The 27,579-nt window shown below is 46.4% G+C and overlaps 2 protein-coding genes and 1 long non-coding RNA gene across 3 annotated transcripts; 2 read left to right on the forward strand and 1 right to left on the reverse strand.

Moving 5' to 3' along the window:
* On the forward strand, positions 1–5,180 carry LOC148673840 (uncharacterized). The gene is made up of 2 exons (XR_015936224.1): positions 1–127; positions 3,602–5,180. It is a non-coding gene; the product is annotated as an uncharacterized LOC148673840 (long non-coding RNA).
* A 12,503-nt stretch (positions 5,181–17,683) lies between these two features.
* On the forward strand, positions 17,684–20,448 carry LOC148673841 (tubulin alpha chain-like). Its single transcript, XM_088630728.1, has 4 exons — positions 17,684–17,768; positions 18,096–18,318; positions 18,997–19,145; positions 19,362–20,448. Exons 1-4 carry the CDS (start codon positions 17,766–17,768, stop codon positions 20,340–20,342), a joined length of 1,356 nt encoding a protein of 451 aa, XP_088486854.1. The 5' UTR covers positions 17,684–17,765; the 3' UTR covers positions 20,343–20,448.
* Positions 20,449–24,210: 3,762 nt separating this feature from the next.
* LOC148673842 (tubulin alpha-1C chain-like) lies at positions 24,211–27,579 on the reverse strand. The gene is made up of 4 exons (XM_088630729.1): positions 27,475–27,579; positions 26,910–27,132; positions 26,012–26,160; positions 24,211–25,426 (listed from the first exon to the last, which is right to left on the reverse strand). The coding sequence occupies exons 1-4, from the start codon at positions 27,538–27,540 to the stop codon at positions 24,449–24,451; spliced, it is 1,416 nt and encodes a 471-aa protein (XP_088486855.1). The 5' UTR covers positions 27,541–27,579; the 3' UTR covers positions 24,211–24,448.

Below are 27,579 nucleotides of genomic sequence, written 5' to 3' on the forward strand. Positions count from 1 at the left end.
TGTGCGTGCACATAACCCTGCTGTCAGACGTGCAGTCTGCCGCCAGAGACACCCGCTGCATCATAGCAGAGTCCTTCTGTAATAATGAAACCAGCGCAGGCAGAGATCTACATGGATTTCAGCAGGGGTAAGTGCTGATCTTCAGGCAGTCTAGCACAGGTTCGTGTGTGTGCATTTTGTGCATTTCACTAATTCCCCTTGAAAATGTAATAAAAAGAGAGAGATTATCTCCATAGGGATGGAGAAACATCTTTCATCAGGAGAACTCTTTGGTAGATAAGATACTTAGTTCCTGTGAAAGGTGAGTCTAGGTAGTCTGTAAAATCCCTGGAATACAATGTACACAGTACTGGAACTGTACTGTACTGTATCCCAGGATACTAAGATAGTACAATCACCCACAGAGAACTGGAACTGTAAAATGTTGATTCTTTATTCATTTTATTTGCTTGTCCTGTTACTAACTATACTACTTAATGGAATTACATCTTGCAACATTTTTTTCTGGGCAACTCAGGGAAAAGTAGATCTTAGCAGTCTTGTTGTTCTACACAAACACAAAAGAAAAGGTTGGTTGCTGTTAAAAATGGCAATTCCACCATTGGAATGGAGCTAAACACAGAGGCTAATAGCTACCCAAATGAAAAACAGTATCAGCACAATTAGAATTAACAACAGGTCTAGGAGGTAAAACAACCCGGTTCCTCACAAGTAGAATAGCTGCTACAATATTAAACACTCGCAACTGGAAGTTATAACTCATATAGTGTGTGTAGCCTTTACTTATGTTCCAGGAATAAACCAGGGTGATAAAAAGAGCAGAGTTCACATTTTGTTTTCAAATATGCCTATTCTGTGATCCCTCAATTGATCACACTGAGAAATACCAGTAGAAGCAATCAAATGCAAGAGGCTCACTGGACCGAGTGCCGTGTGTTTGTGCGTGAGTGAAAATATTTGCTCTGCAGAATTGTTATTTCAGGCTAACACAAGTCACTCCACAGGCCAGCCTCAGGAATGAAACAAAGGCAGGGCAGTCACAGGCAGATCATTAAGATGTTCTCGATTCCAGCTCCTCTTGTTATCTCTGACTCATTTATCATCCAGACCCTCTCGCTTGCCAAGGATGCGTGGTCGCCATGGCGACCCCCGCACTGATGCAGGCATGAGGCAGAATTCAATTGATACCACCTAGAGAACAGCATCAGAGCCTCTTTCTTCGGGCTCCGTCACGAAGGGTTAGAGGCAGGAGAGCCCCGCGGGTCAGAGCAGCCAGAGTGAGAAGGCGTCAGGGCCGGTGAGCCTGCAGGCATGGGCAGAGGGCTTGGTCACTGCAGGCAGGGGGAACTGAATTCCCATTCCAGCAGAAGGCACCTCATCCTCCCTGCGCCAGGTGTCTGGTGGCCGGCACAGGGTGGCAGTCCGTCCCCTTGGTCCCAGGCTCTGCCATGGTCTGGGCTCCAGGGAACTGGTTGGCAAGAGGAAACCCGGACTTGTTGCAGGAGGTGAAGGAAATACTGAAGAGCAGACTCTGGTCAGAGAGCCCTGCGCCACTGCACCACAGTCAGGGATGAACCCCTCTTTAAACCGCCTGGCAATGCAGACAGCAGCACTAATACAACAGCATTGATCAGGCACTCTCTCTGGGACATACTGTAGGACACAGGTTCTCCCCTGAATCCTTAAACCAATGGAGTTAAAGAGCTAGGGGGTGGCTATTCCAAACCAGCATTTCACTAAGCTGCTAACAAGCACCGATTACAGCATCAGGCACAGAATCTCTATACGATCACAGTCCCTTCACTGGCATGTTGCTCACTGGTTATTGCTTCAACAATTATTTCTACTGCATAGGTATTTGCAGCATTTTCTCCATGACTTTATTTCGACTATCCAAGCAGCACAGCAGGAAGACTTTTTTTACTGCTTCATTTCCGAGTAACCGATGTGGATCCAGAAGAGGAGAGTACTGTTTCAATATTATTTCTGCTCTGTTTCTGTTGTTTCGCAACCACCTTCTGTGCGGTTTAACCCTGGCACCCCTGTATCCTGCGCACTTGTGTCACTCTACACAGACATTATAATTTAATTCCCATTAGACGCTATAGATTGTGCTCTGGCCTCATAATTACAGCTTGGCAATGATATTGATGAAGTTCCCCAAGATGTGGCACTCCCATTTGCCCACTTGCCATAATCATAAACTCCTCTTTCTCGTCTCTACCTGGACAAAATAAAGGGATTCATTTACATTATTGAAAATATATTTTCCATGGCGATGGCAATTTGCCTGTTCTTGGGCTTCCAGTCTTAGTGCAAGCTGCTTTGCTCTTTTCTCTTTCTTTACAGAGATCTCTGTTCAGGAAAGTGTGTCTATGGCGCCCCCTGGGGGACAAGGCTGCCTACACACCCCACACCTGGTCTGCAGGATGTCTGCTTCTGCTTACCTGGTTTATGTTTTCTGATAGAGGGTTTATGCAGGCCTCTAGCAGCTGTTACTATTTAGGTTAAGAAATAAGAAATAAGAACATTTCTGGGACCATATAAATTCATCTTCCACAAATTCCACTTCATCACATGATTGACTGAAAGCTTCTTCAGAGGGTGTGCTTGGCCCCTTGTGGACTGGGTCCTGTCCTGGGGAGTCTGGCACCTTACGTGTTTAAGGGTTGTCGAGGTGTAGTGATGTTTAGGAAAGAGGCCTCCTCTTGCTGTACAGTGTTTTTGACGCTGTTCTGAACAAGGACATCCCGCATTCTGGCGAAACGATGACTCCCATCACCACCCCTCTCGGCAGCGGAAACAGATCCAGGCCCTCTGCTTCTGCGTCTCCCCCCGAAGATTAGATGGCGTCGCTGCCGGATCTGGCTCGGTGCGCCGAGCCCTGCGAGACTGCCACCCCTCCCCTGCCATCGCTGGACCCATGGGCCCGCGGGGCTGGTGTGGTCAAAGCCCTCTCCAGCAGAGCTCAGCGGAGGGGCTTGGCAGGGGGTCCTGCTGACAGCAGAGGGGAGGTGGCGTCGTCTTTTCACAAGCAGAGCAATTTTAAATAATGCTTTGTGGACCAAACACGAAAACCAAAAGGGAACAAACCAAGCATATAACTTGAGTTGTCAGATTGTAGAGATCCAGAAAAAAACTCATTTCTAATCTGGTCCAGGCAGATTTGTCGACTCCTCTCCTTCAGCACGTACCCCGGAGGGTCCCTGCTCACTGCCAACTGCAGCCGAGCGACTGAAGTTCGCTGACAAAAGCACAAACTGTCACGGTAACAGAAATAAGAAATACTGAGCAAGGTGGAGGCAGCCTAAAAGAGGAACATTGTTTCGGTTCTCAGTTCATCTAAAACATGAAGACTTAGTCTAACAAAAGGCTGGGATAGATAATCAAACTGAATGCAAAGCTGAACCAGTACAATTCCCAGGTGTGGTGTTCTTTCCTAGTCTCAAGTGACTGGGGGAGAATAAAACCCTACTTGATGAAATTGACAGTAACAAAAGATATCCAGTGAGGCTAATTAACTTGCTTTTGCCTTTGAATGAGTGTGCTTTCTCTGTGTAAGCGTGGCCCAGAGTCAACACTGTTATCTTCGTTCCCACAGCCACAGATGAGTCAGGGCCTGGTGGATGTGTCACTGCGCCGGAGGAGCTGCTAACTGCTCCCTGCCGTAGGAAATGTAATGTGGAAGTTGAGTATGGAGGGCATCGTGCCTCTCCAAACGCTGAAATATCTGATGCAGTTTCAAGTGCGTCTCTTCCCCGAGTCCCTTGTGTGCACATTGGGAGTCGCAGTCCTCCACAGAGAGCCTGAACTCTTTGGCAGGTGTACGCACACCATCTCCTCACACTGGCTGCGATACAGGACGTCCACACAAAGTTCACAAGACGAAGGGAGAGCCGTGATGCTGCACTGCCAAGATCGTGGCACCTGGGGGGTCGTAAGGGTCTGCTCTCATCTTGCCTCATTTCGAGCTGCTTATCTCAAGGACCAAACGAGACAGATCCTTCTAATCCTCCCGTCTCACAGGGAGAGCTGAAGGGAGGTGCGATTAGCTGGATGAGGCAGCTGGGAACTGCCCTGTGGTCTATAGACCTTTCTATTCACCAGGTCTTACTGCTTCCCCCTTGAAGATGAATGAAGTCTTTTATACATAACTGGAGTGAATCGATCTGAATCACACTGGGGCACTAATAGCTAGACACAGTGGAGGAAACTGGCGAGGACAGGTTACCACCAGGTAATCGTGGATTGAACCAGCTCAAATGCGTTCGATGGGTAGAGAACGGGTTAAATCTGTGGAGATGCCCTAGATGTTTCATGAGAAAGACGGTCACAGAAGTCACAGATCACAGAGGCACCAGTTTCCTTCATTTCTTTAGGGGAAAAATGAACTAATTTTAAGGGGCAGACCACCCCCAGTACCCAGTGCTGACACACTCCGCTTTCAGCCTGTTTGATAATCAACCTGTAGACGGACAGCGAGTCCAGGCTTCATCACAGCTTCCTGACCATCTGAGTCCGGGGCTCGGAGCGCCTGGCCTCGTCACCCTGGTTTTATTCCCTTTCCATGGTCCGGATTTTAACCTTGTTTGTTTCGTCTTGGATGGATCCCCTGGTTTTGGACTTTGGACTGCGTCCTGGATTTTCCCCTTGGTTGCCTGCGCCACGCCCTCCCCGAGCACCGGATCACCGTCATCGTGCCCCACTGTCTGTCAACCTGTCCTATCCTGCTGTACCTTCCCCTGATGTCCATCCCCACTTACTTCCGGATTATACCGTCTGCATAGGGTCCTGACCTATACTTCGCGGGAGCCTGGACCGGCTCCCCTTACACCACCAGGCTGGGAGAATGAGTTCACATGCAAAGCAGAATTCTGCCCCTGACTTCCCTGCAATAACAGACTCCAAGCTCCTCCGACTGTAATTTTTCCTGATCAAGGAGAAACGGACTTTTGTCGACATGCTGGAATATCGGCGTGCGCCCCGCAACGGCAGCTCCAGCCAGGGCGAGCGAGCTGGTGGAGGTTTCACCGGGCCGGACCCCAGTCAGACCAGTGTGTGACTTCGACGGCAGCGGAAGCAAGGAGTCCAGAAACAGCCTGGCCTGCGTGATGCTTTGGACAGCTAGAAGCTCAACATTCAGATCACAAACCTTGAGAAATAAACTATTATTCCAAACACTCTTTGATGATGTTTATTTCATAACAGTTAATGTGTACTTGTCTTGGACAGTATGAATAGAAGTAGTTCAGGTGGGTACCTGTGTTAGCATGTGTAGGCTACAAAGGAACAGGAAATAGGTTTATTCCATGCTGGCTCACACCTGAAGAAGGCTCCACGGCTGAAAAGTTGTGTTTTCTTTTCAGCACGCATGGAATAAATCCCTGAGAGGGTGGGCAGCCATTCGTACCTCAGCAGATTGATTCACATATACGTTTACACTTGGTTTGTGGTTGCATTAATACAACTGCATACTTGAGTCTGTGTGCCAATATTGCTTCTTGTTTTGTCCACTTCCAAGTGGCCATAAGCCATTTCCTGTTCCAATTCCTGATTCTGCCAGTAAATCCAACGCACCCCATCACAGCCCTCCTGCAGGATGGAGATCACCATGCAGGGAGGGACAGCAGTCATGGAAGTCATGGAAACACGCGCCTCAGCCTGACTCTTCCTGGCCTCTCCTCTGAGCTGCTCTGCCGACCGTGAAACACAAAGCACAAGCCTGTGCCAAACACAGCCTGGACTACAGGAAGGGTGAACTGGGGTGCACATGCTGGCGGAGCCGAGGAGAAAAAAGCCTCTGGTTTACACACATCGCCCTCGTGCAGCCCGGCGGAAGCAGCTCGTATCGACCCCTGACAACAGAGAGGAAAGAGCTGTGCCAGCAGAGAGAGTCTGTGCTCCTCCTTCGCCTGGCTAAGTGCAGCTGAGTCAGGAAGAAGGTTCATTCCAGGCTATATTACACACAACCTCCCATTGTGACACCCCTGCCACACAGATCTTCAAAAAACTGAAAAATATTCACGCTGCCGTTAAACTTCACCGAGTCCCCATGTCGGCTGGACAGTTTTTCACTGAATTTCAGGATTACCACTCTTATTATCAAGAAATTTAATTCTGCTGTATATCGGATGTTCACAGTCACCTGATTTGTTACATCAGTCCAGAGAATCAGGGCCAGAATCAATGAGGGGTCTGATGGTTAATTCAATCACAATTAATTCAGCATCACTAGAAGACACCTGTAGCATGCTGTCGTCCTCCCCCTCCCAGCCCTGACCTTCACTAGGAGCTTCCACCTCCTCATCCCCCAGATTCAAAGTTTCACCGACAAGCTCCTCTACAGAAGCAGTGTCTGCCTCTCTCCACCATGAGTAAGGCACAGACATTTAAAAAAGAAGTCAAAGTTATTAAAAATCTGAAACAGACCTTAGTAATTCATGCAAAACACGCTGGACATTCGGTAAATGATGTTTCACTTGCTTCCATTCTGATGTGCTGAGTATCATTAGTCTGCAGGACACAGTCCAGCCAAACTGTCCTGTAGACGTCAGCTGAAATTACCAGCTGAATCCGACGAGGAAAGTTATTATGTATTCAACTAACTGGATTAAAATATAACTAATACATTAAACAGTGAGCTCAAGGAAAAATACATTCTCACAACAACAAATCTTTGCCAAATCACCAAAGTCTATCTGAACTGTCGTATCCTTACAGTTATATATATTTATACATATGTTTGAGAACTCGTATGTGTCTGCAAATTTCAGATTGAAACTCTACTTGTATTCAGGGTGAACTGGTTTAGCAGCCTAAATTCCAAATAATTATTTTTCATTGCACTATGTGTTTTATAGTCACCTGTGATGGACTCTATCTTACAAGTGGAAGGACACCCAGGCCAAGTTTCTCCCTAAGGCAAAGTCAAGCTGTCATTCTCATCCCTTTAAATAAATACATTTGAAATTGGGCGATTCCAATTTTGAAAAGACATTCTGCCAGTCCAGTCATGCAGCAGTTCACCACTCCGCGTTCCCAGTGGAGTCCCGACAGGAAGTTGCCATTCCGAGTGCAGACGGCGGGACGCGGCCCCCTGCGATCGCGGAGCCTCGCGGCCCGGAGCGACTCGAGGGGGGCCTGGGCCTGGCTCTGGGCTTCGTTTAGTCAGAGAGCTTCTCGCAGGGGCCGTGGGAGACGAGCCGAGCTGCTGATTCATTCATACTTGCTGTCTTTTCTCATTTATAAAGTTTAACGGCTTTTTTTTTTTTTTTTAAACCTCTGTGCAAAAATAGCTCTGTGCTGGAGGTTTCGCCTGGAACGTGTTGACAGTGAAGATGCTGGCAGCTGCAGAAGTCATCAAGCGCTTCTGAACCCTCAGAGGTCTCAGGTGTGCTCTTCTAATTGCCTTTGTAGTTCCAATCAGTGAAATCTGGGATTGCATAACACTAGCATGACGTCATCTGTGCCCTTTTGTACAAAAATAAATAGAAAGCCAGGCACAGATATGTGAGTTTTTCCACTGTGATTAATTTCCTCTGTGTCCTTTGAATGTGACGGTAAGATCCTAAGACAACGGCAGTCTTCCGATAAGCCCCTTTCCACTTTCGTTTCTTTTGCACAATTTAACAAGGTGAATCTGAAATTGCAAACAGTCCAGGCCGAGGGAAGACATCAGCAGTGAAAGATGTGGCCTCAGCAGTTCTCACAGTTAATGAAGTTAACACTTCAGAGTCCAGGGGCTGCTCTTACCACTCATACTGTCAATGATAGGCATTCAGTAAGAATAAAATAAAGGAATGCATTTTAATAAGACCTCCCAGTTCCTGTAAGATTCCACTGAGTTCTGTTTGGCTTTTTACCGCAGTTTCATGTCCATGAGTACAGACTTACAGTAGCATTAATAAAGCATTGAATGTGCCGCACTCCTACAGCGACCGATCTCAGCGAGGGACACTCTGCAGTGAGAGTGAAGCGATCTGAGCATCATGCCACTAGCCACCATGGGGAATAAGAACATAAAAAGACACACAGTCTGTCCACACTGAGAGGAGAGAAACTATTTTTTGTGCATCTCTTAATGATGATGCTCTGTATTCAGAGTGACTAGGGTGGTTTTCTAGAAGAACTGTTGCTCAGTTTATATTCACCTGTAAATCTGCATGTTTAGGACCAGATTGTAACCTCCTCTGTCCCTTACCTTGTGGATTGTTTTCATAAAACGTTAGTGAGTTCCTGCCTTTTCCTACACTTGTATCACAGTTGGCAAATATTTCATATCTGAATGTTTGTATTTTCCCCGCAAAATAAATGTTATTATAATAAAATTACACATCCCTCTCAGTTTCAAAAGCTTTCATAGGGACAGGAGGTTGTACTGCTGCTATAATAGTCCAACATCCTAACTGAATTAGGACACACTTCCCCGTCGTAATCCAAGTGTCCTAGAAATATCTTAGGCACACCAGCGCGGTCAGCCTTGTGATTTTCTGCTAAATCACACTATGAAAACCACACTAAACAAGGATCAGATAAACTGTTCCCAAGGAAAGAATTTTTAAACATATTGCTTCTGTACACCTGCATTCATCATGAAACGTCACCCGTCACATCTATCGCACACGCAGAGCTCATTACGAAGAAATGCTACCCCAAGCAAAAATCAACATTGATTGAACTGCACACAGCAGTCTGGCTTGTGATTCCGGAATCCAGAAACCTGGTGCAGGTTTGCCCACAAGGGAAATGTAAGAGCCCTCCTGGGCTGTAGAGATTGTACACTCACTCCCCAACCCTGCACAGAGCTCAGAGCTGCTCAGCTACAGTACCTGACGGAGGGCAGTACTGCAAACCAGGTCTGGGCTCCGCATGCAGGAAGGAACTACAGACAGGAAACACCGAGCTGGAAGAGACTACTGACAACAAGACTGGGGTGTCGATGTGGACATCAGTCCCGTCTTCTACACAATGTGGGGAAGCAATGTAAAAAGTGAACAAAATGTTAGGATTCATACTGTATTTAAAAACATATCATTAAACCCAGGGAAGCATGTAAAAACATGGTACCTGTAAGATCTCCTTTAGAATACTGGGTATGATTCTGGCAATGTTATAGACAAGCTACTTGTGCTCAGGAATCAGTCCAGAGAAGAGCAACCAGATGCATTCAGGAGTGTCCCACACTGACAGGATTAAGCAGCCATAAAGTGTTTCAAAGACATACAAATATTCACAATTCTTAAAGGCACTGACAGACTCAACCCAGAAGGCACAAGTGGAAACTCCATTAAAACCTGAAGACAGGGGGAGTGTTTTACACAGAGCACTGCTGGGGTACTGAATAAGCTGTCCAGCCATGTTGTTGAAGCCGATACTTGGGCACCTTTCAAGAAAATTGACAAATGAAACGTTCAGATTAATTAGCTTCTAGCTATCAAATGAGGTAGTAATAACTTCTAATTGTCAGTCAATTTCAATAATTATCTGGTTTACACAGAAATACCCCGAGTGACAATTTAAAGACAAATTAGTCCATGCGTGTTGCAACACAGCACAGTCAGCTATTATTGCTTTCTGCTATGTTCATTCTCCTTGAAATGCGTCATCTAGGATCTGCATTATTTACAGTCTGTAATGAGGTATTGAGAATAATCATAGCAGCACTTTCTGCTTGATTATTTTCTAGCTCCATAACAAAGCTTTTTCAGTAACTCTTACAGGTCTTTGTTTTACTGTACAAGGGTAATATTGATCGCATTAATCATAATAGCTTTCTCAGCAAACAGATGAAGTAATGTATGCTTACCAACTGCCCTTTAGGCACTGCAGTACAGAACATAACTGGCTTGATTCCAGGCTCCCCATCCATTACCTTTATAAAGACACATTATAATACTATTATACGACTCTAAGTGTAAAGCACATCACAAGTATAAATTGTGTTTGTGGATGTGTGCTTACCATACTGAATGCAACTTTCAGACATTTCCCGTACTCTGGAGATTCAGCAACACAACAAAACGCCTACTTTCTTTCTGCCTTTACAGTATCCTGCGGCTCCTTCTGTTCAATGTTATCAACCACTCTTGTCAAGCACACTGCAGAACTATAACACCAAGAGTTAGAAACAACAGGAGAGGAGACCATTCCACCCATCGGGCCAGTTTGGTAGTTAGCGGCTAATAAAGTCGTGATCTCATAGTCATTTCTTGAGAGAAGCCAGGGTATCGGCCTAAACAACATGGCAGGGTAACCTGTTCCACTCTCCCACCACCCTCTGTGTACTGTAAATGTGCCTCCTGTCCCCGGATTTAACCACCTCCACATAGCTGCCGCTTGTGTCCTCTGGTTGCTGTTTCACTGTTCTTTCAATCCGGTGTGTTCAGGATGCACTATTTTCAGCAGAACATCATTCAAGTTATTTTGTAAAGATTCACGTCCAGATGTTATAATTACAAACAATGTGTTCAAAGTCATCACTGCAGAATTTTAATAGAACTAGAGTCACTTTTAATAAATAATTAAATATGGTGACTCTTTGACGCAATAAGATGCAAACTGAACTTGTCTGAAAAGAATCTTCAGCACCAAATTAGAAAAAGTTATTTTTCTAACTTTCCCCAAACAGACTTGGAAAGACCAGCAATAGAAACTGCAGTGGTGGAAATGGTAACTGACTCCTTTCCTCCCCAGTCTGTCAGAGCTCCTACAAGAGGAAAAATCTGGTACAGATCTCGTCTTTTCAAACCGTTACAGCGCAGAGTGAGGCAGACGGAGGTGAGAGAGCCATCAGGGAACTGTGACGGGTTTGGTTTTCATTACTTTGAAACTGCACAGGCAGATTGCAGAACAAAGACCTGCACTTCTAGGAGCGCAGACTGCACAGGAGTGAGACAGAGCTCAGGAGACGCAGGCAAGGACAGGAGGGGGATGGACAGTGACGGGTTCGACAGAGTCTGCCCTGAAGATGAGCAAATCGAAGCCTAAAAGAGAGTGGCTGTTTTATTTATGGTATAACAAAACGATTTTGACCATGGGAGGGAAAAGAAAGCGCTTTTTAAAATAATATCCAATAAAAGAAAACCAGAGTAATAAAGTGAAAGAGAATGTTAAAACGACTACAAACGAGACAAGAATACTGCAGTGCAGGCAGTGTATAACAAAAGATTCTTCCAGTACTACAACAGCAAAAGAACTGTAAAATATTAAATCAAAGGTATCCAGGATACATTTAGATAATGAACAGAAAATGGGTAATTTATTAAACAAGCATGTATTGTTAGAGTTCTTTGTTCAAGTAACAACAGTAATGGACACTCACAGCATACAGTATAGAACGATTTTTAGAAAAGATTAATTCTCAAATTACAGGAGGTAGGTATTTGGATAAATGTATGTGTTTGGATTGAGAATTAGTTAAAAATAGAAAACAAAGAATTAATAAGGGGTAAATACTAAAATTGGGGTCATTGTTAGAGTACCACTGGGGGTCTGTACTAGGAACACTGCTCTTTCTAGATTAATGGTATAGTTATAAACTATGGGATGGTTAATAAACTAGTCAAGTGTGCAGAAACAGAAAGATAATATTTATAGTACTCATGTATGTTCTGTAGAAGCAGCAAATGAAACAAAAAATATTCAATTCAATTTAAACGGGATTGAACCTACTCAACCAAAAGAATCCGAGCTTAGGCAGCCAAGCGCCAGACTGCTGATTCATCATGCAGCTGCCCTGCAGTTTGGGACAGCAGCCTTCCAACATTCATCCGTCCAAGTTCTATCCTATATGGGCTTTATCCCATACATGGCCGCAGGAGCTGGAGCCTGTCCTGGCAAGCAACAGGTACACGGCAGGACACCAAGTCATCGCAGGGCGTGCACAGACAGGCACACAGCAGGACACCTCCTGGACAGGACACCAAGTCATCGCAGGGCGTGCACAGACAGGCACACAGCAGGACACCTCCTGGACAGGACACCAAGTCATCGCAGGGCGTGCACAGACAGGCACACAGCAGGACACCTCCTGGACAGGACACCAAGTCATCGCAGGGTGTGCACAGACAGGCACACAGCAGGACACCTCCTGGACAGGACGCCAAGTCATCGCAGGGCGTGCACAGACAGGCACACAGCAGGACACCTCCTGGACAGGACACCAAGTCATCGCAGGGCGTGCACAGACAGGCACACAGCAGGACACCTCCTGGACAGGACACCAAGTCATCGCAGGGCGTGCACAGACAGGCACAGACACACACACACTCACACCAGGGCCAGTTTTCTCAGCGGTCTAGGTTTCATGCTAATATTAATTAACATCAAAGTAACATTTCATCAGAGTCTTACAGGTCATGAAATAATACTTAAGGGAGGCTCCAGGGATCACTGGGTAAAGCACTAACATGTACTGTAGCTGGATATATCCTGCAGATAGATAAAAATATTCCTTTATTCCAGGTTCCAATCCTGAGAGGACACTTCCTGTGCTGTCATATTCCAGGGACACAGCACCACTGCACATCCACCTTAAACGTTAAATTGATCCCGCAAATTGCCTATTAACTAATCAAGCAGCAAGCTTGAATCAGAAGGACTGGACTGGAAGGTCCACTAGTTGAGTAACAACTTTTGAAGTCAACTGGATTCAATACAATAGTTGACAAATGTACATGTAGAAATCAGGAAAGTCAAATTGGTTCTGATGAACCCAGAGGCCCGTTAAGTGAGGTTTACAATGAAACTCCGCAAGAGCAGCACAGCTGCTCCTCAGGCCTGGCGTGATTCCCATCTCCACTCAGCCCTGGACCTGCCCCAGAGAAAGTGGCGATGTGTGCTAACCGGTGTCATTTCTCAGGCTTGTGGGCGAATGTCAGCTCGCGGCCAGAATGAGAGCATCACGCTGACTTCACTTGTGACGTCAGGTCTGTTTTCACCCCATCTGCCAGGGGTAAGAGGCTATAAAGGCTTCCTGTGGTAGCTCCTCACCTTTCTACTCATTACACACGGCAGTCTCGCCCGATGCACAGGATCAGGATCACAAGGGGCCGGAGAGCAAAGTCACGGACTCACGCACACCGGGAGATCAATCATGCTGCTGCAGGGAGTGAAACAGAATCCTCCGCACATGAGAGAAGAGTCACCATCAATAATTACTTAAAACCACGTTTCTTCATTTGCCCCTGAAGTGTGCCTGCAAGGACCGAGACCTGTTAGCAACATGATTTTACATAAGAAAACGTGACTATACTGTATACCGTATACTCTGTATAGAGCCTGATGCACCTGGTACAGGTGTAGGACTGGTGAAGCAGAGCTCATGCGGATGTGCAGTTTATCAGTCCACTCAGCTTCTCGAAATTCAAACTGGAAACGTGTCTCTTGGCTCATGGCTCTTCCTTTGGGGAGTACTGTAAGCAACTGGGAAAGATGGGGGTGTCCAGTATGAGCCCCAGAGTAATGGGAGGCCAAGGAGCAGGTCATGCTGCCCTGCTGCATCCTGAGGTACTTGTGTCTCCAGACGCCCCGTTTTCCACTGGGGTTTCCCAGCGCTCTGCTCCCTGACCCCGGGGAAGTGTGCAGCCAGGAGCGAGTTGATTTCAGACGGCCGCGCCGCTCTGCGCCCCTGCGCGGGGCTGGGGAGGGAAAGCACGCTCTCGCTCCCTGCTCCAAGTACTGGCACCGATCTGGACGGCTGTTTCATATGCAGGGATTAATGAAAAACCACTCACCCCTGAAGCATGTCATTGAGAAAGATCATCTCTTCCTGCTGGAAGCTCACAATGCGCTCTTGTTCGCTGTGCTGTAAATGTTATCTCCACCACAGCATTCAGAGCTCAGCGCCTTCTCTCAATCTCCCATCTTTCAATTACTTTTCCCTTGGCCGTTTAGAGGTCTCCGTGTAAATTGCTTCTTGCTTTCCTCACAATAAAAGAGGGACGAGTATAGTTTTTAATATATTATGGCACTATGCTGTACATTTTCGGGACTGAAATCTTAACACAAGCAAAATTGATTGACAAGAGCTTTAATTTAAATAACTAAGCCTTTTGACAATGAAGTACTAACAAGATTATAGTTAGTTCCAACTTCCTACTCATCAAGAGCACACTTCAGTCATGATAAGCCTATTCCAAATTACAGCAGTTACTTCCATCAATGCGTGCTTATTTCTCGCAGGACTTTAATATTGCACAAAACAACTTTAATTCACTTAGTAACAGGTCCTTACATTCATACAGAGTTGTTGATTGCCCAGAGGATCCCAGATTACGACGTAGGCGCTGAGAAACCAGCTGAAATGGGTGATTATTAGAATGTAACATAACATGGGATAAACGGGGTAAGACAAAAACACCTTCTCAGCACTACACAACTGGAATTATGGAATTACACATCTGTCTTATTCCTGCATCAAGACCAAACACTTCAACTCGTTTCTGAATTAAACCTTCACAGTCAAACAAACTTCTTCCACATGCACAAGAAAAACAGCGGTGTGTAAATTATTTTGTTATTCAGGCACAGACCCATGAAAAGACACAGGTCGTGATACATTACAGACAATAAGAGGAGCCCCCCAAACTCACACTGCACCTCAAAAAAAGACATTTAACTCAAGAACCGCTTCAAAATTAGTTTTAGAAACATTTGAGGAAATTTGAAGAAAATATTTTTACATTGCAATTGAAAAAAAAGACTTCAACTTTTGCTTAAGTGTAGTAACAGCACCATCTACTGAACCTTGCAAGCAATTGGTTTTATAGCTTCCCCTCTGCTCAGATGCTGCACTTACTTCCTCCTGTAATCTGAGAGGAGAGTGCACAGTATATATATTCTGTTCTGTGTTCTCTCATACTGCAAATACTTCTACAGCAAAGGGCTGAAACACCACCACCTGTAATTAACAGTGTCAACTCACCTCACCTCCCACGTGTCTGGGTCACCCCTGAAGGCCCTCGAGTGGCAGAACAGAAGTCTGTGCAGGAGGCAGCGATGTCAGGGCAAGATGATTAAAATGTCAAGGAAAGCACAGGAAACAATTACTCAAAAGGTTGAGGTACACGTGAGAAAAACAGACAAGAATATCACCATTTAAACAAAATCCACTCCACTCAGAAGTACTAACCTCTACTGCACTGGTCTCCAAATCCCAGAACAGGCCATCTTACAGGTCTCCCTGAATCACCTGCTTCATTTAACTATTTCTGGGCTTTGCTCCAGCTGATTTCCTAATCATAGGCTACTTTATTTTAATTTGCAATGTGTTCACTTTTTAAAGGTTTGCTTTTAGTTCTGATAAAAGCTGGATGACACTGGTAAATGGCAGGAGTCCTGTAACCCCATGCTAGTGGGTGGGTTTCAGGTCTGCCCTCATACAGGTGTGTGAGCTGAGCTCCAGTATCACCAGCTGGACTAGAACAAACACAGACTCACTGCGGAAGGGTCTGATACAGGCCCATTCCCACCTGTGTCAGTTCGCCGTCAATAAATAACCTGTTAAGAGCCGGGGTTCGGCAGAAGTAAACAAGACAACTCTTAATTAGCCAGTGAGGAGAAGCTGTAAAGTCCTAAATGTGAAGCTATTGAAAATAATGCACTTTAACTGGGGCATTTTTTAAAACTAAGGTCTGAGTGCAGAAATCAAATTCTAATCCAATAAGCAAATCAGTTACTGGCCCCAATGAGGACTGGTGATTAAGGGTGCATTCGGAACAAAAAACAGGAGACACAGGATTGAGAACCACTGATTTAAACTCATTACAGTAAATGTGGTTCTTTAGAAATGTGCAAATCCCTGCTGGATTTATAGGGACTCTCCAGGACCAGAGATTCTGATCCCAGCTACACAGGATTAACCAGGGGATCCTGGCTCAACTCCACACTGGGCTTTTACAGTCTGACCTCCCTACAGTTTCCCCTTGATCCATCTGGTGCTGCAGCTTCTGTCTCCTCCTGATGTTTGTGGAGTGGGGCTGCTGGTGCAGAATGATCCCTGTGTGTCTCCCAGGTGGGGCTGCTGGTGCAGAATGGCCTCTGTGTGTCTCCCAGGTAGGGCTGCTGGTGCAGAATGGCCTCTGTGTGTCTCCCAGGTGGGGCTGCTGGTGCAGAATGATCCCTGTGTGTCTCCCAGGTGGGGCTGCTGGTGCAGAATGATCCCTGTGTGTCTCCCAGGTGGGGCTGCTGGTGCAGAATGGCCTCTGTGTGTCTCCCAGGTGGGGCTGCTGGTGCAGAATGGCCTCTGTGTGTCTCCCAGGTGGGGCTGCTGGTGCAGAATGATTGCTGTGTGTCTCCCAGGTGGGGCTGCTGGTGCAGAATGCAGAAAAGTCTAATTTTCACAGCTTCCTTTTTATAATATGTCGAAAGGTCTACATGAGGTTGCTAAGTGACTGGTTTACTGGCCTGTCACAGAAATTGAATTTTGCATATTCTCCAGCCGTGCCCTGCCATATCTTGATAAACTTAGCTCCTGCTATCAATTTCTTTTGTCAGAATAAGCATATTGATTCATTGTGACATGTGTGACTCAGATCTGTTGCTATACACTGATATGCCTTCAGGTATGCCTAGTTCACCAGCCGGGCCCTGTCCCATCAGATGCAGCTTCCTGAATTCTAATTTCCTCCAGCCGATAAAGCAGTGCCTCTATTCCCACTCACTGCCTGACTGCACACTCCCCCTCCTTCTTCCTACATTCTTCCTAATGAGCCTGTCAGCGAGGACAGAGGTGTCACTTCTGATTGGTAATTAACCTTCAAAGCTGGTGTCAGCAGCACTGAAAGATTTATCACCGGAAAACAAAGTGGGCGCTGGTAGCAGATGGAGACTGATCAGTGTCGGGCTCCACTTGAGAGTCCATCCCCACTGCAAGACCTCCCCCCTTCCTGCTTCCCGGCACCCCGCTACTGTCTGGCGTTTGTTCCAGCTGAGCTCCCAATTATCTAAATCAGCCCTTAATTGCACTAATTACATACTCAGCCTAGCATTTGTTCAGCAATTAACCAACTTGATCTAATTGCGCGGACAAACAGAAAGGCAGGTATGCTTTCCAGATCATTTGCGTTTAAATAGTTTCTAAAGATTTACTTGATTTAAGGAGCAGTCACCTGTAAAACGTCAAGGCCTGTCCCGTCGATTCATTAATTACAGCAAAACCCTTAGGCCTGGGCCATGTTCTGTAATAGCTTAGGTTGCACACTAACTTTAACATTCAAGCTATGTCATGCCATCACCTTTAAGAAGAATGGAGGGGTGCTTCCCCTTTAATATCTCACACTATGGCCAACTTTTTTTGGAGCAAAGACACACCCCCTGTGGTTATATAAAGGCCACTAGAAGATGAGGATTCAATCCATAACCATCTCAGGTGAGCAGATTGTTTACATGCAGAAATTGCTCATGGTTTATTGTAGTTATTGCTGCTGTTTGGTTTCATGTTACATTTAGTTTAAACTCCTGTCTTTTAACCTGGATTTCCTTTGCAGTTTGAGGGAAGAGGTGCTGTGTTATTTGACCTTTTCCTGACAAACCACTTCCAAGTGCAGGGAAAGAGGCAATATAATTCTGAACTGCAAGGCCCATTGAAGACTTGTAGAATGCTACAATGCATATATTTCAGCATCTTGCTGACTTTGATCTGTCCTAGGGCTCTTCTTCCTTCCTACTCCCTGGGTGTGTCTTGCCTGAACTTTGATCTTCTTTTAGGTGTGTCCACGAAGATCTGAGGAGCTGGCTGGAGATCCTCGAAGCCCCTGCCTGTCGTGATGGTAAGGGCTTGTGCTCCAGCTCTGGGCTATAGTTGCTCCCTGGGTATGGGGAGCTCTGTCTGTATGTTCACTTGGTGATTAATGCTTCACTATTATAATAAACAGCAAATATTCCAATTATCCTGACCACTGCTTTAAATCAAATTGCAGCTGTACTGCTGGATGTGAAATGTTCAACAGAAGGAATTAAGCATGTATCATGCATTGAGGAAATGCACAGAATTTATGTAGGCTGTGTGTGGCTGAAGGTAAAACCAATGCTATTGTGATCAGAGAATGAATGGGAACCCTGATGCATCTCTTCAATGATGTATTTCCCCCCTGCAGAGGGAGTGCATTTCTGTCCACATAGGCCAAGCAGGTGTGCAGATGGGAAATGCATGCTGGGAGCTCTACTGCCTGGAACATGGAATCACCCCTGATGGGACCATGTGCACTGTGAGCCAGGCTGATCTGGTGGACTCCTCCTTTGGCACCTTCTTCAGCGAGACAGGAGCTGGGAAGCACGTGCCCAGAGCCGCATTCATAGACCTGGAGCCAACAGTTGTGGGTAATGTGGGGGGGGTTGGTTGAACTTGAAGGGTTTTTGCAAATCCAGGAAGAGCTCTCCTGAGAGAGCCCCCTCAGTTGGTTTGCTTTCCTTATAAAAGTAAGGAAGGAATCGGTCTTCTGAGCTCTTGCGTTTGGCTAGGACTTTGAACTGCCCACAAGGAGTTTCCGACTCCAATTTAAAAACTGGCTGGAGGGGCTGAAGATTACAAATGGGTCGATGCTGATGTCTGAAAGCACTAAAGCTCTATGAATTGCAGAACAAATGGGATGATGGATTCTCAAAACTCCCTATCCAGAATCCAGTCTCAAATAGCATTTACAGCTGATGCCAATTGCTTATCTGTTAAAGTGAGGTCATACAGTAAATACAGGATTTGTTTAAGAAGTTAAATTAATGTCTGCTGAAGGGACTCCATCAGGATATGTCTGATAACAATTTAAAATCTGTATGGTTAATTAGGCTCTAGTGGAGGCTCACTAAGCGTTTTCAAAGGTGGGTGACAATGTTCCTTAAAAATCCAGATCCACAACGATGAGCAAACGGGTTGAAATATCGTCTTGGGGGCTCAATGGTGACAGAGAGACTCTGACTAATGTGGGACTTGAAAACCCTGAATCGTGAGGAAGGAAAGGTCCTCCTGTTTGAACGACCTGGGCCCTGGTCCTCTCTTGGCAGATGAGATCCGACTAGGAAAGTACCGCCAGCTGTACCACCCTGAGCAGCTCATCAGTGGGAAGGAAGATGCTGCCAACAACTACGCCCGAGGACACTACACCATCGGCAAGGAGATCATCGATTCAGTCCTGGACCGCATTCGGAAAATGGCAAGTGCTCTTTCCTGGGTGAAAGATGAGATGTCACTTGGCTGGCAGCTTCCTATTTAATGCACTTGGTTAACCCAGCAAGCGAGCACCTGGGCTCAGTCTGAGGTGGATCCAAGTCATGGTTAAATTTGGGTCTAGATTCTGTGCATGTTATTGTAGTACAATGCTAGTGCCCCTCTTTGAAGAAACCTACTGAAATTCTGTCTTCTTTCCTAGGCTGACCAGTGCACAGGTCTGCAGGGCTTCCTGGTGTTCCACAGCTTTGGAGGTGGAACTGGCTCAGGATTCACGTCCCTGCTGATGGAGCGCCTCTCTGTGGATTATGGCAAGAAGTCCAAGCTGGAGTTCTCGGTCTACCCTGCTCCACGGGTCTCCACTGCTGTGGTGGAGCCGTACAACTCCATCCTGACCACCCACACCACCCTGGAGCACTCGGACTGCTCCTTCATGGTGGACAACGAGGCCATCTTTGACATCTGCAACCGCAATCTCGATGTGGAGCGTCCATCTTACACCAACTTGAATAGGCTAATTGCACAGATTGTCTCTTCCATTACTGCTTCTCTGCGCTTTGATGGGGCCTTGAATGTTGACCTCACGGAGTTCCAGACCAATTTGGTGCCATATCCCAGAATTCACTTCCCCCTGGTCACGTATGCTCCCATCATTTCTGCAGAGAAAGCCTACCATGAGCAGCTGTCTGTGTCGGAGATCACCAACGCCTGTTTTGATCCTGCCAACCAGATGGTGAAGTGTGATCCCAGGCGTGGAAAATACATGGCCTGCTGTCTGCTGTATCGTGGGGATGTGGTGCCCAAGGATGTGAATGCAGCCATTGCCAGTATTAAAACCAGGCGCTCGATCCAGTTTGTGGACTGGTGCCCTACTGGTTTCAAGGTTGGCATTAACTACCAGCCTCCTACTGTGGTGCCTGGAGGAGATCTGGCAAAACTTGCCCGGGCTGTGTGCATGCTGAGCAACACCACTGCCATCGCTGAAGCCTGGAGCCGCCTGGACCACAAGTTTGACCTGATGTACGCCAAGAGGGCCTTCGTCCACTGGTACGTGGGAGAGGGGATGGAGGAGGGCGAGTTCTCTGAGGCCAGAGAAGACTTGGCTGCCTTGGAGAAGGACTATGAGGAAGTAGGAGCTGATTCTGCAGAAGGCTTGTGCGAAGAAGATGAGGATGAGTACTAAACCCTGTCAGACTTCAGGAATATGTAAATTTGTGCAGATCGGGCTGTTTTCTAGTGCTTCTGCATGTGGAGCACTTTATTTGTACTTAATAAATGGATTCACAGCATACCTGTAGATTTTTTTTTTTCATTATTTTCTGGGTTTTAGGCCAAAGACAAATGTCCAGAGTGTGTCCAACCTACTTGGCTGGATAGACTAAACTGATATGCTGTCATTGAGGTTGTGAAGGTCTTTTTCTATAGCTAGATGAGTAAGCTAATTGAAATTTTGTTTGAAGTATTTTTCCCTCTACCCTAGCCCTGTACTTGAATATCTTAAGTTGAGGAAGCAATGAAGCTTGTTTTTAGTTTTGAGCCGTGGTTAACATCTTCTCCTGCCACTGGAATATGGCAGCAATGTGAAGAACAGCGATGCTGTGGTCTCCTTGGCACTTTCTTTCCCACTGAGCTGCCCCAGTGGGGCAAGATAACCAGTTCAGCCTGGGTGAGCGGAGCCCTTGACAGCTCACCGCATCAACAGTTTTGCAGCCTTCAATCTGCTGTTCAGCTTGACTAAGCTGAAGGTGTTATAGCAACATTTTGTCCCTTAGAATTAAGAGTTTGAGGTCCAAGAATTATGGTGTACCTTGAGTAAGGAAGCTTGGATCGTTCTCTGAAAGCAGAGGACCATGGCTAAAGTGGTGCCCCTGATAGGAGACCTAAAGATGGATCCAGTGCTGTACATTTAATTGTGTGTGTGTGTATATAGACCTAGGCTGTAGATCCAAGGTCACAGTTCATCCACCAAATGGGGGGTCTGTCTGTACTATTCAAAACTATACCTGATAACATTTCACCCAGTCTCTACCTTGTGATGCTGTACAGCACTTTAAAAGCTAGAATCTAGCTCATGTTCAGTGGTTAATTCAATTCTCTTCTCTGCCACTAAACTGGCGATCAGCCTTCTTGTTCAGTCACTTTTGCCTGGCCAGAAATGATTACAGTTGGACTATTTCTTTTTGACCACATTTAATATCTGAGCAAATTCAGTACCCTGCTCTAGCCAAGCTGAACTAGGTTCCCCTTGGTCTACCTTGCAACTGGACCCTAAGAAAATAAACTGCATAGTAGTTCAGGTGGGTAGCTGCATCAGCATGTGTAGGCTATAAAGGAACAAGTAAAAGGTTTATTCCCTGCTGGGGAAAGAAAGGAAACAAGTTTCAGCTGTGGAACCTTCTCCAGGTGTGAGAGGTGCTCTCACTGCCCACTAGAGGCCGCTGTAGGATGTGATGGAGAGTACAAATGCAGTAGTCTGGGGAGCTCAACTGGATGTTTGGTGATTTTACAAAATAAAGCCCAATTTGTTTTTTCTTTACAACCCAACTCGTAGTCTGAATTGAAGTGCTGCCTGGCAGACAATGAGGTGTTGTGTACTGTAGCTTTCCGACCCTAATGTTGGACTGCCTCCTGCCCTACCTGTAACTTAACACCCGCTTAATCCTACCTGTAGGGAGGGGCAGAAGTCACCTGCCTCACTCACCCTGTGATCATCAAGGTAAATAAACCCCAGTGAACTAACAGGCAGTTCTGTCTCTTCTTCCTCTCTCTGCAGTACTGTAACCTAGAGCTGCTGTATCATTGTCTCAGAGGGCCTTGTTCAAAGTCCCAAAAATTAAGTCAGGTTTGTATCTGTTATGTATCTGTTACTCCTGCACAGTTGCTTCCTGTATTGTCCCCATGGCTCTGTATTTAGAGTCCAAACCCACTGTTAAATTCCTTTTATTCATGAGTGAGCAGAAAAGGAAATATTCCACTGAACCCTTGACATCAATTCCTGAGCTGGCTAATACAAAGAAAACCCCACTGCTCTACACCACCCAGAATCTCGCACACGGTCCTCAGTCTTGCCGGTCTGGTCAGGCTTGCTTTGCAGCTCACAATCTGGCTCGAACAGCCTTTTGACCCATTAAGAACATTTTTGACATGCCTGCACAAACAAAATCACCACCCACTTGGCTAGCGAAAGCCTTAGAAACTAACATCAATCAACAAATCGGATCATTATACATAACGCTCAAAACAGAGCCTTCCCAAGGCACTTCACAGAGCTGCTGTAGTCTAGAGACAATCCCAGCGTGACCGCCTGGGATTGCGATCTGGGATAAGAGCTATACACTACATATACTGAGCCCCAAAAGACGCTCATCACTATTCATGCATGCATTTTCATAGAAAAATACAGTATAAACACTGTTAACAAATTTTGCTTTAACAGACTTTGGATTTAATGGACAAAATCTGCTAAAGGGGAATTTTGTCTGTTAAAACCAAAAATACCAGACTTCCCCCGCAGTAACAGGCAATTGAAACAGGGTAGGCAAGTAGCTTATGATGGGTTTTATGTTTGTTTCATACAGTATGCTGTAACTTTTTTAAAATTATATAAAGTTCAGTAAAGTGTAAAAAAAAACAGGGTAAAAATATTACACAGGTTTAAAGTCCAGGAATATCAAGGATGCCCTATAAGGGTACTGTGGGTCAGGTGCTGGTGCTGTTTGTGTTTCATAAACCTACTGTATAAAATATGCTGAAGCTTAAGACACATGAAATGGAGAGCTTGTATATTTATTGAAGACATTGGCGTAGGGAGCCATGGCAGCATAGGCTGCAAAGAAACAGGTAAAGGTTAAATCCCTGCTGAAAGGAAGAGAGATTTCAGCTGCAGAGCTTCGGGTGTGCAGAACCCATCTCCCAGCTCCATTTCCTTAAATTTCACTTCAATCGATTTTTAAATTTCCTCCAAGGCCAGCAGAACCATCGATCAGTGACTGCAGTCGTCACATTAAAGGACTAGCAGCATGTCTGCTGATTCTAGCCATCGTGCTAATCCCTCACACTTGGTACTTACAGGTCATGGGGAGCCCCACCCCAGCTCTCAGGGGGGAGGAGAGCAGAGTGATGCAGCCAGTTCAGGGATGGGGTTATTAGGAGGCCATGATGGGTAGAAGACAATAGGAAATAGGACAGCAGGGTAACAACCCTACTCTGAGAAATACATTGAGATTTTTTATGACCACCCAGTCAGAACCTCACTTTGTCTCATTTAAAAGGATGGTGCCCCTTTTTTTTGTGTCCCCATTATAATATGGCATCAGGACCTACAGATGACTGTAGTGTGCTCCCTACTGATCCCACTAAACCCTCTTCTGGCAGCAACCTTGGCTTTTCCACAGGAGTCTCCCATCCAGGTACTGTCCAGACTCCCACCTGCGATTTTCTACATGATATACAGGAACTGTAGGTATTGATCTAATGAGACCTTGATGCAGAACATGCAGGGTGTCAGCAGCTGCTACTGCTGCTTTGATTCAGTCTTGGAGACCAGCTCTGAGCTTGGAAGTGTCCAGAACAATGCCAGCAGTAACAGGATTAGTGAATGGATGAATGCTGCATATGCAGTGTCAAGAACACATGACCTGAACACAAACCAACCCACAGCTTGCCTCCATCCCCAATTTAAAAGTTCAGGGAACTGCTGAACAGCCAGTGATGGGCATCTAGAGGTCTGCCTGAGCTCCAGTCATGAGTAGAGCTCCTGCTTCTGGAGGGGAAAGACTGAACATCCTGTCCATGGAGGTTTATGTAATGGACTCTTAACCAAACCCCCCAGGCTGGAATTTCAGGACTGGACACCAGGGTGATCGCTCAGATGTTGCTGCTACAGTAGTAGGTCATGACTTGCATAACCACTTTTAGGAATCACTTGTGTAACCAGTGATTAAGTGAACCAGTTATGAAGGCTACAATACAAAATCATTTTGAAAGTAGATTGGAACATTTCTATCTTTGATTGTGCTTATCAACAGAAGAAATCTTTCAAATTACAAAAGTAATTATGCAGTGCCTTTTATTAGGAAAATAAGTGCCACTGTGTACAAGGTCACATATCATTCAAGTATTTTATAAGAATTAACCTTTCCACACTTGAAAGATGAAGGATCAGATTGGAGCAGTCTTGTCATACCATTATAAAAAAAGCTAATTATGGCATTAATGTAGGCAACAAACATGCACAAGATTTGAAACTCTCAAGATGCAAACCACAGCTAATGCATAATTTGACAAGATTCAATACTCGTCTTCCTCTTCAGACAAACCATCTTCAGAATTGGCACCAACCTCCTCATAGTCCTTCTCCAAGGCAGCCATATCTTCTCTGGCTTCAGAGAACTCGCCCTCCTCCATCCCCTCTCCCACGTACCAGTGGACGAAGGCCCTCTTGGCGTACATCAGGTCAAACTTGTGGTCCAGGCGGCTCCAGGCTTCAGCAATGGCAGTGGTGTTGCTCAGCATGCACACAGCCCGGGCAACCTTTGCCAGATCTCCTCCAGGCACCACAGTAGGAGGCTGGTAGTTAATGCCAACCTTGAAACCAGTAGGGCACCAGTCCACAAACTGGATCGAGCGCCTGGTTTTAATACTGGCAATGGCTGCATTCACATCCTTGGGCACCACATCCCCACGATACAGCAGACAGCAGGCCATGTATTTTCCACGCCTGGGATCACACTTCACCATCTGGTTGGCAGGATCAAAACAGGCGTTGGTGATCTCTGGCACAGACAGCTGCTCATGGTAGGCTCTCTCTGCAGAAATGATGGGAGCATACGTGACCAGGGGGAAGTGAATTCTGGGATATGGCACCAAATTGGTCTGGAACTCCGTGAGGTCAACATTCATGGCCCCATCAAAGCGCAGAGAGGCTGTGGTTGAGGAGACAATCTGTGCAATTAGCCTATTCAAGTTGGTGTAAGATGGACGCTCCACACCTAGATTACGGTTGCAGATGTCAAAGATGGCCTCATTGTCCACCATGAAGGAGCAGTCCGAGTGCTCCAGGGTGGTGTGGGTGGTCAGGATGGAGTTGTACGGCTCCACCACAGCAGTGGAGACCCGTGGAGCAGGGTAGACCGAGAACTCCAGCTTGGACTTCTTGCCATAATCCACAGAGAGGCGCTCCATCAGCAGGGACGTGAATCCTGAGCCAGTTCCACCTCCAAAGCTGTGGAACACCAGGAAGCCCTGCAGACCTGTGCACTGGTCAGCCTAGGAAAGAAAATATTGCATTAACCTTTGAATGCCTCACTGGAATAAGTAGTGTTGCAAGATCATCAAGCTTATACATGTGTAGAACTTGATCGTGGTGTCTAAATGAGCAAATAGGTACACATCCACCTATGGGAGTTACTCCTGGTACAAGTTTCCAGGTTTCCATGAGTAACCTGGAAGCACAGGACATAAGGTGGAACTGCAGCCCAGACTAGACCAGTCCATTTTGGAGACTGGAGCTGAACTACCCTCTGGGGGGTACAGTAACACTGATGGCAGAGACAAGGAACCCCAGGACTGAACAATGATGCCACCGTAGTGACCACCACACCAGCTGATGTGGCATAGTTTCCCATTCACCAGTCCAAGTCCCGATTTCAACCAAGAGACGGGGAATGGAATTTGCATAATGCCCTTATAGCTACAACATTACAATGAAATTCTACCTTTGCCCATATCATCTGTTCACAGCTCACTTTTCCACGCAAGAGGAGTTTGGTCTGAATTACACTAACCAAACCAGAGCAGAAAACTGAGGTGATCCGACAACTTCCCTTAAGACTTCAAGTACCAGCTGCTTACCATTTTCCGGATTCTCTCCATGACGGGATCGATCATCTCCTTGCCGATGGTGTAGTGGCCGCGGGCGTAGTTGTTGGCAGCGTCTTCTTTCCCGCTGATGAGCTGCTCAGGGTGGTACAGCTGGCGGTACTGCCCATTTCTCACCTCATCTGTAAAGGACAGATCCAGCTCGGACAGGCGCCAGGGAAGAGTAACGACTCCAGCAAGTCATTTCCCTTTCAGCTCACGGGCTCTCCAAGCACTTCTATACACTGAGGTGCCTTTCAGCCACTGAGTAAAGTTCACTGCAACTTGATACTTCATCTGAAGCTGCAGGCCTCCTTGTGACATTGCTATATGGTCCAGTTTCAATCGCTACAGCCAACTGGGCCAACCTGCGGCTCCTTCCTCATTCTCCTGGTTTCACCTCAGCTGGGCTCTCATCTTGCTGGCCATTGCAGGTTAGTCCTTTTACAGGCATTTAAGCATGAAGGGCAAGTTCCTCACATTTAAAGGGCTGTACAGTACAGCAGTCCAGGACCAAGAACGAGCACTGGCTAAGAGCATTAAGGCAACAAGGGCTAAGCCGAAAACACTTCAGGGATAGTACAGTGACTGGTGCCAGCAAGAAACCTACCAACAGTAAGGAGGACTGTGAATGAGCTCTTAATCTGAAAGGCTTTCAGTCTGCCCCCCCACTTTGACTGGCGTTAAAATAGACCTTTTTGTTCAGAAAGAAAAAGGTAACAAATGCGAGAAACAGACCATTAACATGGAACATGTCATTGCACGAATTAACAATTAAGGGACGCGTTTTATTAACAGACTAAAAGATGCTAATCTATCAAAACGCAGAAAAGTACTAAAAACACCCCCACCGTTCCGGAGTGCGTGGAGTCTGTTCCCCGGGATACATTACCAATGACTGTGGGCTCCAGGTCCACAAACACGGCCCGCGGGACCTGCTTCCCCGAGCCGGTCTCGCTGAAGAACGTGGAGAAGGACGAGTCCACGACGGAGGGGCTGTTCGGGTCCGAGACGGTGCCGTCGGGCCGGATCTCGTGCTCCAGGCAGAACAGCTCCCAGCAGCCATTGCCGATCTGCACCCCCGCCTGGCCGACATGGACCGAGATACACTCCCTCTGCGGGGCGAGCGAGCACACGCAGCGGGTCACACAGCGGTACTGAACCGCGGCGCCGAGCTCACCCGAGACGGTCACATTCGATATCGGAAGTGGACGAACTGGGGTATTCTTTGAAGGGGTCGTTTCTTACTAGGAGATCAACATTAAACTCTGCGCCAAGAAACTGAAGTAATACAGCCACGCTGTAATAATAGTCATCTCGATTTGATTTTGTGTTTATTCGTGTCGCGATTCCCCCCCTTAACACTTTTGTTTACCGTGTACGAAACTTTAGAAAGCGTTTCATCGTTTATCGGGGCTCTTAAGGATACGCGGATAAACTAGAGGTTTTGCCCTTACCATCTTCCTCACTTCTGCGTCGATATCCCAAAACGACCGCTGTGCGCCTCCCTCTGATTTATACATCCTCGCACCTGCAGGTCGTTGGCGGTGCACCTGAGTGCC

The sequence above is a fragment of the Lepisosteus platostomus genome, chromosome 4, assembly GCF_059453375.1.
Source record: "Lepisosteus platostomus isolate fLepPlt1 chromosome 4, fLepPlt1.hap1, whole genome shotgun sequence".
Classification (NCBI taxonomy): Eukaryota; Metazoa; Chordata; class Actinopteri; order Semionotiformes; family Lepisosteidae; genus Lepisosteus; species Lepisosteus platostomus.

What these genes read in the sequence shown, in the direction of transcription:
- LOC148673841 (XM_088630728.1), top strand. An exon ending in CCTGGAGCCAACAGTTGTGG is followed by an intron (nt 18,319 to 18,996) that starts GTAATGTGGGGG and finishes CTCTCTTGGCAG; the next exon opens with ATGAGATCCGACTAGGAAAG. An exon ending in TGGACCGCATTCGGAAAATG is followed by an intron (nt 19,146 to 19,361) that starts GCAAGTGCTCTT and finishes CTTCTTTCCTAG; the next exon opens with GCTGACCAGTGCACAGGTCT.
- LOC148673842 (XM_088630729.1), bottom strand. Translation starts at nt 27,540, where the DNA reads ATGTATAAATCAGAGGGAGGCGCACAGCGGTCGTTTTGGGATATCGAC. An exon ending in CCTGGAGCCCACAGTCATTG is followed by an intron (nt 26,161 to 26,909) that starts GTAATGTATCCC and finishes TGTCCTTTACAG; the next exon opens with ATGAGGTGAGAAATGGGCAG. An exon ending in TGGAGAGAATCCGGAAAATG is followed by an intron (nt 25,427 to 26,011) that starts GTAAGCAGCTGG and finishes TTTCTTTCCTAG; the next exon opens with GCTGACCAGTGCACAGGTCT.